Source organism: Hypomesus transpacificus, chromosome 11 (assembly GCF_021917145.1).
Source record: "Hypomesus transpacificus isolate Combined female chromosome 11, fHypTra1, whole genome shotgun sequence".
In the NCBI taxonomy this organism is placed as follows: domain Eukaryota; kingdom Metazoa; phylum Chordata; class Actinopteri; order Osmeriformes; family Osmeridae; genus Hypomesus; species Hypomesus transpacificus.
In genome coordinates this window covers 8,083,867-8,095,755 of record NC_061070.1, presented here as the reverse complement: position 1 = coordinate 8,095,755, position 11,889 = coordinate 8,083,867, and the positions used below count along the sequence as shown (strand labels likewise).

The following is an 11,889-nucleotide window of genomic DNA, read 5'->3' as shown; positions in this document are numbered from 1 at the left end:
AGAACATATTTTATTATATATTTTATTTCATGAGTGAAATGCCCCACAATTGAGTATGGCCAATACAATTAAACATATTATATTGCATTTGGTGGATGTGTTGTACCACAGTAAAAGGTAATACAGGATAAAGATACAGGTAAATCATTTTCATTTTAAGACATTAAACATTAAACAGTCCCTTCGGTATAAGATAGTTGTCAGTTCAATGTGATGTCTTCCATGGAACAAAAGACCTTGTTTGCTCAGTGGTCAGATTTGTCATCAGATATTAGTTACTGTTCATAACCTCTTTTATCTACATGCCCTATGTTTTGTAGTCTGGTTGACAGTGAAAATACAAGCTGGCATTGAGAGAGAGAGAGAGAGAAAGAGAGAGAGAGAAAGAGAGAGAGAGAGAGGCCAGTTTGGACAAAATTACAACTTCTACATGATAGTCTTCAATTGACCTCAAAGGGATCGTCTTGCAGTAATATCAAAATATCTACTGTGCATGTATTAGCAATTAGTTCACATTTGAAAACAGAATTATGAGAAGATTGTACCGTACAGTACATGTTTTATGTCTTTAGAGATACAGAATAACTCACATTCATTATTATAAATGTGAACAGGGTTTTTAGCTACTACACAGGAATTCTGTCATTTTAAGTGTTGACATATTTTATCTATCCATCCTCTCTCCCTCTCTCTCTCTTTCTGTTCAGTGATGAATGCTTTTAGTCAGCCGGACTCAAATGATACGAGCAGCAGCCCAAATGACTATGCATTATACCATGTAAGAGGCAACCAGGATTACTGGACGGTTTGACAGAGGATTACTTAGTTGCAAAGTGCATTGATGCACCAGGATAAAAGAAAGCCAGGCACAAAAATATATATTCAGAAATATTTATTCCATGGTTTGCTTGAAACTGGTCGTTTGAGGTCACAGGGATATTGGTATAACACCACATGACCTTTGATGCACCTCTCATTCGAGAGGTTTACTTTTTTTTACTGTTTTTACTTAACTTTCTTCTTTGTGAAAACAAGTCTACAATGTCACAAAGGCCAAGCTCTTCTTATATGCTGACCTATGTAAATGAACAGGATGATGAAATATCACAGTAACATCCATTTATGATTAAATTAAATGATTTATTTATTATTTAATAAAACTATAAAAGCTGACTGCATTGTTGAGGCCAGTTATTGAGTGTTATCTTCACTCCAATAATGTTTTGAATCATAATCTTACTCCAAGACCTTCGTTTCCAGAAAAGGAAAGACAGCACATTGTCTGTCCCTGCAATTTATTTTAGCTTGACAGCTGCCAATCTCAGCTAGGTTGTTCCAAAGCCTGATCTTAACTCAATGGGGCGGGGACCAAGCAGAAATGAACTGATCTCCTTGCATCAGTGCGAAAAGGGCAGAGTAGGGGAAGGGCAGCCAGTGTGATTTGAAAGGGAAAGACAAGCTGTAGAGAGAATGCCAGTGTTTGGGTATTATGTCAAATGAACAATGCCATTGGTCACCACATATCCCCAGAGCCATCTGCTTGTGGCAGCACAGTTCATGTGATGTGAGAAGCAAGGCTGCTGACAGTCTCTGTAGCTTGTAGGCCTGGGGGGAGGGGAAGGGTATACAATATTGCACATCCTATACAGTCCCTAGTAACACAACAGGTATTTACTTTTTTCTAGCAGGCATTTAATATAGACACAATACTATCTGATTTATGTTTAATACATGTGTTGATTTAAAAAAAACGTATTTTCTGGGATGTGTGTGTGTGCTGAATTGATTAAACATAAAATACAAGTTGTCATTTTAAATGATCAATAACTGCAATCTGATATTGACAGGCTCAAGTTATTATGTAGTCCCTCTTATATGGGCTGCACGAAGAAGTAGTGACAATAATAAAAAAAAGAGTGTCCACCTCTCCAAACCACTAGGTGAAGTAAGCTACACAGCAGTAAAAGGTTGTGAGGGGCCTACAGATTATTCTTTCTGTAAGAGACATATTTGGATCAGATGTCAGATGGTATATTGTATGAGACTTGTAAGGACTATCTTAATCTGCTTTTAAAACTTGTGTTCTTTCATGTTGCATGCATCCCAGTAAATCCACTGTTACATAATGTCCCATGCCATAATGTTCCATTTTTTGTTTTAAGGCAAACAAAACACAGTAGTGGATATAGGTCGTCCATCCTGCCATTTTAATGGTCGCAATGGTTAAATCCTATTCTGCTTCAACAACCTCCTTTTGAGCCCTTTCAAAGTGATACTGTAGGTTTTACCGATTTTGTAAAAATAATTTTCGACTCAGTTCAATATTATTCTTATGATGACCATTATTCAAAATGTTTATATTTTTTAACTCTGCAATCACCTTTCAAATATGATTAAGTATACTTATTGACACAGATTATATGTAAAGGCTGTCTGAACATATTGTAGGTTATTAAATGTCCTTATGTACACTCTTAAAAAAGTACAAAGGTGGACAAAAAGCATATGTCATATTTATAAAGTTGTATTAAAGGACACCTTTTTCAGTGCACATATCACTTTTGAGGCATTTAAAGTATCTTTCTTTAACCGCTGCAAAGTAAAGCCAATCTCAACTCAAATTGTGTATCTTTATCTGCAAGTTCCCTTGCATGTGATAATTTTATCAGAACAGAACATATATGGATAGGTTAATCAACATGTTTTAAATTGTACCTGCTCTCCTATCATTCTAATAAATCAAAGAGAAAAAGAGATAGAAGAGATCAAGGAAGAGGAAAGGCATGCAAGGAGAAGTAAAAGGTAGAAGAGAAGAAGCCAAAGGAGAAGAAGAAGCCATGGTCCACATTTCTTTTTATACCCAATCAAACCATAAACTTTAAGAACAATCAATCAGACCACATCTTGACCTTATTAACATATATGACTACATATGTAACAGGAAGTTGTGTACACAATGAGGTGTGAGAAACATCGAGCAAAGACTTCACTCAGCAACTCAAGGCTTTAAATAGCCTACAAATATTCCCTCTTGATATGTTATAACATTACATATTCACTTTTGAAAGTCAGGAGACAAATCAGACCTGGGCAGGAAAAAAGAACACAGCCAAGAATATATATATATATATATATATAGCTTTAACAAGTGGATCAGTGACAAGTTGACAAGTTAGACAAGTGTCAAAATCTTGGCATAAGAGACCAGAAATCCAGTTGTTTGCGGTTTCCCATTCAAGTACAACAGTGTTATCTTAATATAGTTCAGTGTGTTTAATGTGATTCGATTTGCTCTTCTGTAATTGGTCATCAGACCTCCTGCGGACATTCTTCCCCTCATGGAAATCCTTTATCAGGCCCTCATCACTGGCAGCCTGCAGGCTATCAAAGGTGTCTTGACTCTTCCCTGCCTTTCTTGGACTTGTACTCTCCCAAAGCTTGTTTTTACAGAAGTCCAAGACCCGTTCCAGGCAGTTGAACTTAGTGTCAGTGGTACAGGCATACATACCCGCTGGCACAGCCAGAACCATAGCAAAGACTATCACAACAATATGGATAAGCTTCTCCCGCTGCTCCAGTTCACTGATGCCACTCCCAGTCATGAACAGGATGCACTGGCCGACACGGGGAGCCTCGTTCTTCAAGGTGACACAGATGTCATACTTTGTGGCAGGCATTAAATCTAAAACAGTGTAAGAATTGATACCTGGGCCAATGTAGATCAACTCCTTTTTAGCAGAGTCTGTTTGGCCAAAGTGGACGGTGAACCAGGTTTCCGCTGGGCGCTCCAAGACTGCGTACCACTCAATGGTGATGCCGTAGACCGTCTGTCTGGCGATGCGGATGTCAATGTAAACATTGTCCTCGGAGGAGGCAGCAGGCATGGGGGACAGGGCCGAGCGAGCTGGCAGGGAGCCATCAGGAGGGCAGACATCCAGGAAAATGCTGACGGAGGAGTTGCCGATGAAGTTGTTAGCAATGCAGGTATATATACCACGGTCAGCCAGATGGAGGGAGGGGATCTCCAGCTGAGCGCTGATAGTGTCCTCGTTAACCCTCTCTTGTGACTCTGGGATGAGTAACAGCAAAATGCACAATACAATAAAAAAGATATTGTGAAAAGTAAAAAACATCAAACAACTAGTCTCCCAAATCTAAATGTCCAAATCTAAAATATCTTCTTTTCTTGTATTGACCCGATCATTATTTTACTTTGATCTCCTTTAATATACAAATATGTTTTCAAAACAAGAAGAAACACTTCTGTGTTAGACTATGGTTTCTATCCAAATACAGATAGCCTACAGATATTGAATGGTGATAGATGCATCTTTGCACACCCCTCAATAGGCAGATAGTGGTCTGTATATCTACATTCATTCAGTGTTCAGATTTGATCAGTAGCCTCCTAATTTTGTATTAGGGATCGCATATATTTGTGTCAAGGGTCTCATAATGTTTGTCTTGTGGAAGGTCCCCAGCCCCTCATTAATTCGAACAATACTTTTAACATGGGCCTACACCCTGCACATTCTGTGTGTGAGCAGATGAAACTCTGAGGGAAGTCCTAATCTCCCTCTCCCCAAGCAAGCAGGCAACCCCAAGATCGAAGACACTGCAGAAACTTAATGGTGATATTTTGGTCTTCCAAGCGTCCTTATTGAGAGTATGAATGCTTACAACCTCGATCAGACTGTCGACCACAGTACTAGGCTATTCTTAAATGTTGTAAGCAGTGTGTGGTTGGGTTTAGATATGAGAGTTAATATGATAGTTGATAAATCTCATTTAAACTTAGGTATCTAGAGGAACATGCATTACGATATGACCAAATCTTACCATGAAATCCTCGTATCAACTTGAGACCATATGTCCACCACACTGCGGGATCGGGCCTGGCCTTGGCCAAGCAGCGGAGTGTTATGTTCCCTTCAACGTGCATTGAAATGTTGGTCGTTGGGCCGGTGACGACAGGCTTCATGCACGTCATCAGTTCTAATTCATGGAATAATTTACCTGCCTTGAGATCAGGCCCTGCGCATTTCAAGTAAGAGTTCATCAGGATAATGGGTGGGCTGAGAGACCTGATAAACTCGACGAATCCTTTAAGACGACAGTCACAAAGCCAGGTGTTATCGTGAAGTGCCAAGACAACATTAGGTGTGAATCCTAATTCCTGCCCGCCATTTCTCTGTACACTCTGGTAAAGAGGCCAGTTTAGAAAAACATCCTTGGAAATGATCGTAAGCTTATTGAAAGATAAGTCCAAGAAAGTGAGACTTGACAAAAATTTGAAAGCGTGTTCCGGCAGTACGTCGAGAAAGTTGTGCTTGAGGTCTAAAATTTTCAGCGCTCTAGTATCCTTAAACGCTGTCCATGGTACTGATCTGAGTTTGTTGCCTTGCAGTCTAAGTTCCGTTAGATTTCCTATGCCCTCCAAACAATTAACATTCATAATAGTGATGTCATTGAAATTTAGCCACAGACTTTCCAGAGCTGTCAGCGATAAGAACGCACCGCGAGGGATCTCAGTAAAGGAAGATTTCTCTATTCGAATTGTTTTGATATCTTCAGGTATGTTTTCTGGTATGACCTGGAACGTACCGTCCATACACGTCAGTGACCTAAATGGAAAACAAGAATTTAGCAGCCTATTGAGACAGTCATTCGATTTTGTGGAAACAACCTAAGATAAGGGGTACTTTCAACCTAAGATAAGGGGTACTTTCACCTGACTTCATACGGTAAACAAAAAGTTAGGTCGAGACTCACCTACTGACATATATACAGCCGTTTGGCATTACCTTCATTAAGTTCAAGCTTACCTTTCGTATCTGTCTGATACACAGCTACATCCACGTAAACATTGAGCATATGTTTGAAACGCTTGGATGATAACCAAGCCTAAAACTAAAAGATATCGGAATGTATCCATATTCGTAAATTCACGACATAGAGCTAGGAGTTCAGTGCATCGAGTGGCGCAGACAAGATAAGCTTAGCCTAATCCTTGACGTAGACTCTGAGGCGGAAAACATTACACATAGAGGCATTAACACATAACACAATCGTGGCAGGGCTAATTGGTCTACTTGGAGATACATTTTTCGATGGAAAAATAATAATTATTGCACACACCCCATTTTAGAAAATTATTTTACATCATAAGTGCGAAGATTATATTTACTCCAAACAAGAGGTGAAAGGCAAAAATGAATTAAGACCATATAAAAGTTTATTTCAAAATATTCACATATCATAGTTGCAAATACAGTATATCGAATAGAATTAGTAAATATTAATTTAGGTTTTACACATAACAAGTCAACAGTTGGTGGGTGGTCAATGTTTCAGGCCCAGGAATATAAATGTTTTAAACATCTAGCATTATTTCATATTGCTTTACATGTGCATTATTCAACAGGTCTGTGCTTCTCTCCAGCTCCAGCTTTCTCCCTTTCTTCATTGTAATGATCAATGCCAAAATGCATATATTTCGGACAACATCCAACATATATATACAGAGGCATTTGTTAATATGTAGTGTAAATCATAGAGAAAAAGTATATACAAATCTTACACATCAGATGATATTGACAATGAAAAAAATATCAATGGTCTCTAGAACATAGGCCTATCTGGATCAGATTTTAAGGGGTGGATTCTGTCAAAATTTTCAAACAAAAATGATTGAATAAATAAGTCAAGATGTATCACCCACACATTGTGGCTTAAAATCGTAATAAATCGTCTCTACAAAAACAATTTAATAATTAAATCGAGAAGTATAATTTCACCACACGTGATGGTTTAAAATCTCAACAAATAATCTCTACATATTATCTGATCCATTAGACTATTATTATCCAAGTTAAATATATTCAGCATTCATTTCATTTTTAAAAGTGTCTGTGTAGTATGTCTGTCTGTATGAAATTTAACTTGAAATTTAAAGTCAGAACACCGACAGCAGACATTCCTCATACCTGGAAACTGAATTCCAGAACATATTCACTCTGCTTTTGAAACATTTATTCTTAAGAAAAGGGTATAAACATCATAACATCCTTTAAACTGATATTTCCATGATTGTACAACGTCCCAGAGTCCTTTGATAGAAGCCCCGCTGCGGTGGCGTCCAGCGAGGGGGGAGAGGTGGTGGTGAGTCCCGGGATAGGGGTGTTTGAGGACGTGCTAGTGCAGGGCTACGGTAGGGATGTGAGTGGGGGTGAAGGTGAGGATATGGGTGAGAGCGGGGCAGAGGGCGGGGGGCAGGAGCCGGAGCTGGAGCATGACGTCAGCAGAAGTACTCGTTGGGCTGTCCCTCTATCTTAGCCGTAGCCTCAGAGTCCAGGCTGGAGCGGGCTGACAGCAGTCTGTTGGACTCCTCTGGGTTCAGTCTGGTCAGGTACTCGCCCTCCAGTCCTTTGGCCTTGGTGCCGGGCGACAATGTCTCAAAGGTCACATATGAGTCTTGGATGTCTTTGGACTTTTTCCCCCAGTACTTCTGGATCCGTCTTTTCAGAGCCCCGCAGCACACAATGACAGTGAGGGGGACGGCAATGACACATGCGACCGTGATCACAATCACGTTGATGAGCTTCTGGGTTCCAGTGGCGCTGGCTGCCTCATCAGTGGAGAATATCACACATTGTTCTTTTCTTGGGATGAGGCCCCTCACACTCACACAGGCTATGTATTTTGTCTTGGGCACCAAACCATCAATGGTGACACGGTTGTTGCCTGCTCCTACGTTGATCTTCCTCATGTCTCTCTCCCCAAACACAGCATACATAACACTGAAGGCAGTGGTGTTCTTGGCCTTGGGGGCCCTCCAGTTCAGGTAAATTCTGTTGTCTGTGTCCCCCACCACCTTGACCTGTCGGACCAGCCGGGCAGGGTCCTGCTGGAGGGACGAGGTGTTGGCCGCCAGGTTGCTGAGGTTGGTCTTCTCCAACTCCAGAAAGCCGTCAGGGCTCTGAGATGTGGTAGGCCCAGGGATGGCTCTGTCCGCCACAGTGTAGCTGGCTACCCCAGCTCCAGCACCAGGCTCCAAGGCTGGGAAAGGTAAAGGACTTGGGGTGGGAGCCACGTATCTCGCCACTAGCTTCTCCTGGTAAGCGGCCTTTACAACCCCACTGGGCTTCTTGGGTTTTGACTTCTTTGCAGCAGCAGCAGCAGAGGTTACGCTGGTTTGGTTGGTCTCGGGTTTTGGCGAGTCGGAGACTACCAGAGAGATGACCGCCTCAGTGCTGCCAGCATAGTTGGTGGCCTTGCAAATGTACTTCCCTGAATCACGGAACGACACAGCCGGGACACTCAGAATGGACCAGATTATCCCCTCTTTGGAGTTCTCCTCTTGAACTGTGAGAGACAAAGAATAGCTGTTTGACAAAGACCAACTTTGAGGTGCAAAAAGGTTTAATCTTTCATTAATAAAAACATGCTGGGTTTTTAAAAGGGATTACAGTCGACTTTCTTAGCCAGGCATGGTTGTCCGGACGTGCAAAATCTTCAATAAATCTCACTGTAATGAATGGGCATACTATTTTGAAATAACTTCCCATGTACATTGAATCTCTTTATCTGTCTCTTTTATTGCCATGCGTTTCAATGTAGATTATACTTCTTCTCTCAACCATTCACACACACAAACCAAACATTACTCTAAAGCAAAGGTTGTTAGAGACTCACCTGTCCCGTTGAGGACTTTTCCATCCGCCCTTCGCCAGGACAAATCTGGGATGGGTACTCCAATGGTCCCGCAGCGCAACATCACGTTGTTCCCAACTGCGCTGCGGACGCGCGCCACCGCTGTGTGTATGCGTGGAATCTGGCAACGCCGTAACTCTGCGTCGCTGAAGAGTACGCCAGAGAGACTCTCGGGAGCAGAGCAACGCAGCCGCGTGTCTATAAATGCTACCGAGAGCGTCGGAGACTTCTGAAACTGGACCAGGTCGTATAATCGGCAGTCACACATCCATGGGTTATCGTGGAGACCTTGAGGGAGGCGAGAAGACGGAGCGTGAACATGAAGAAAGCTTAGGAAACACCAGCCACATGGCTAGTTCAGTCAAGACAATCACGTGTTAGATTTGAGCATTTATTGTTACATGACATGGACATGTAGATTTACTTTGGCGGAGTGGATGATCTAAGGGAAGCACTCCCTGCCTCCTCGATGCAACACATACATACATGACATATGAGGCAGGGAGCAATAGAGATATAATCCCCCTGTTGGATAGATACACAGACAGCATGGGGGAGAAGGGGACGGTGGAGGGTGGCAGCAGCACTGATCATACAACGACCGGGGTGAGTGTGTGCATATCCGCGCGTCTTTTAAAGACGCCTTATCGGACGTGGCCCAATGGATATGCGCTGCTACATGGGTGTGGTAGTGGGAGGAGTAAGGAAGGTGGAGTAAGACACCTTATGTCCCCGATCACTGACTGACGCGCGCTGCCCGATTGCCCTGCCAGAACTAGCTGCGCTTATTGGATGATAATGTGATGGAATTAGGGTTAATTGATCAGGCCTACATCCACGATGATGATCATCCTTACCATGAGAAAGAGGGTGATGAACATAATGACAATGAAGTTGCATCACCTCTAATATTTCCAAAATATATAATTTTAAGGGTAATCACACATCCATTGATGTATTATATATTGAGCCTTTCACAATGAATATATACTGAATACATAACCAGCACTGCCATTTGAGATGTCTAGTGCCCCATGAATTGCGGTCCATCATAACGTACCGCATACGATATTTGACCAAATAATTGTATGTCAGTATGATTCCCATAGAAAGTAAAGCAAATTCCTGTTTTGTTTGATATGAAAACAGACCAATTCCTTTTATCTTACCAAGTATCATTTTCGAGCTTTCCGGGCCCTGTACGGGTTTGACCATTAGCCAGGTGGAAAGCACCTCTGTCGGGACGGTCAGGAGGTTGTTGCTGGACAGATCCAGATAGGTGAGGTTCTTTATGTAATTTGTGGCATCTGCCGGAACGGAATTTAGCTGGTTGTTGTGCAAATCGAGCAGTCTGAGGCTGGGCATATCCATTAGTGATTCCCAGGGAAATGCTGCAAGCGTGTTCCCATCCAGACGAAGCTCTTCCAAGTTTAATAACCCTCGGAAACTGTCTGGGTTCAGGGCGGTCAGTGTGTTGAAAGACATCCAGAGAAATTCAAGACCAGAGAGGTAGTTGAAGGCTTCACGTGGAATCCGCTGGATGGCTGTTTTCTCAATGCGCAACTTCGATGTGTCCACAGGAAACCCGACAGGCACAAGAGAGATCTCAGGGTCATTGCAAATTACGCTCCTGTGAAGAAAGGGTGGATGTTTAAAATATAATTTGTTTATTTCAGTTATTGCACTGTTAAAGATTTGATCGTGAACAATTGCGTAAATTTGCACAACACAAATGTGGGCCTGGTGATACAAAAACACAAACAACATTTTAATATGAATTTCCATGTGCAATATATGTGTAGATTTTGGTATGTATAACTTAAACGCAATGTTTTTTCTGTACTAAACGCCATACAATGTGGAGAAATTGGTGAAAGTGCTTTTGAGAGATAATCCCGTACTAAATGCAATTGGACAAACATGCACACCCGGAATCGTTTTAGTGCACGTGTTAACCTCCCATTTCAAACATCTGTAGTCCAAGAGGACAGACTATTAAAATGGAATTCGTTTCAAATGATTTGGATAGCTTGGTCGTTGAGCAGTGTTTCATGGACTTACCTGGCTTTTGATCCGTCGCTGAGGTTGTGATAAAAACAGCTGCACTGCGACGGGCACGCCCTTACCGTGTAGGGTAGCGCACCTGTGGCCAGGTAGAGCCCCAGGATCAACGCGAAGAACATTTTGGCCCACTTAACGCGCACACAGTTTGCCTACATGCGCCCTGTCAATGCCCACTTGAGACAAACAGACCTGCTTTAGTCATTTATCGTAATATCATCCGCATGGCTTTGTCCCACCGCTTCGCTGTCCCATAGTGATCAGACTGCTATGGGTCCCGAGATAAAAAGGATAGACAAGGATTAGTGAAAGTACTGGCGTTCTTTTCATTTGGATGCGTATTGCATCCCGGAATCCGATAGGCTGCGCAGAGACGTCCCTATTTATTATCACAGAAAATACTTCCGAAATGGTCATAATCCACTGTGATGTTAGTTTTTTTTCATTCTGCAAATTTAGCTTGTTCATTTGAGCCCTGTCGTGACTGTTAATCTGCTGGTGAACAACATGCTTTCTACCACAAGGTGGCCCTTAACACAGGGACATTTGCTATCTAACCTTTTACAAGTTACATTTTGGTCCTAATGAAACAGGTTTGCAATGACTGAATACAAATATGTAATAATTCATTTATTTTTGTGGGCTACAAACAATCCAATTTAATAACAAATCATCATCATCATGAAACCTTTATTTAAATGAATACAATGTGAATGCTTTCATTACAAATTATGTAAATAATATGTAGGCTGACAAAAGATTAGATAATATGATTTGTAACGTGTAGATTTTAATGTTTATTTTTATTTTGAAATAAACATTTCTGACAGTGCTTTGAAAACAATTGCCTGAAATTTTATTTCAAGTAACACAATGTAGGTCTGTAAAAAAAAGATTTGTCAGTAATTTACCCATGTAAACTTAGTATTGACCAAACAGAAATACAACTTCTTAGAAGCAAATAAATTACAACAACAGAAGCAAAGGTCTCACATTTGAGTTATTGTAGACATTCTCCATGCCTGATCAGCAACTTTCCAGGCATTTTATTTATATTTCCAATCTGCAGGCTGTAGTAACCTTAGCAAAAAAATTACCTTTGTAATCAAGGACTGT

The 11,889-nt window shown here is 41.3% G+C and overlaps 2 protein-coding genes across 2 annotated transcripts; both read right to left on the bottom strand.

The window, feature by feature from the left end:
• Positions 1–3,254: 3,254 nt before the first annotated feature.
• Positions 3,255–5,935, bottom strand: lrit2 (leucine-rich repeat, immunoglobulin-like and transmembrane domains 2). The gene is made up of 3 exons (XM_047029369.1): positions 5,826–5,935; positions 4,840–5,624; positions 3,255–4,069 (listed from the first exon to the last, which is right to left on the bottom strand). Exons 1-3 carry the CDS (start codon positions 5,933–5,935, stop codon positions 3,255–3,257), a joined length of 1,710 nt encoding a protein of 569 aa, XP_046885325.1.
• Positions 5,936–6,741: 806 nt separating this feature from the next.
• On the bottom strand, positions 6,742–10,895 carry lrit1a (leucine-rich repeat, immunoglobulin-like and transmembrane domains 1a). Its single transcript, XM_047029901.1, has 4 exons — positions 10,774–10,895; positions 9,882–10,342; positions 8,695–9,000; positions 6,742–8,364 (listed from the first exon to the last, which is right to left on the bottom strand). Exons 1-4 carry the CDS (start codon positions 10,893–10,895, stop codon positions 7,298–7,300), a joined length of 1,956 nt encoding a protein of 651 aa, XP_046885857.1. The 3' UTR covers positions 6,742–7,297.
• Between the last annotated feature and the right edge of the window lie 994 nt (positions 10,896–11,889).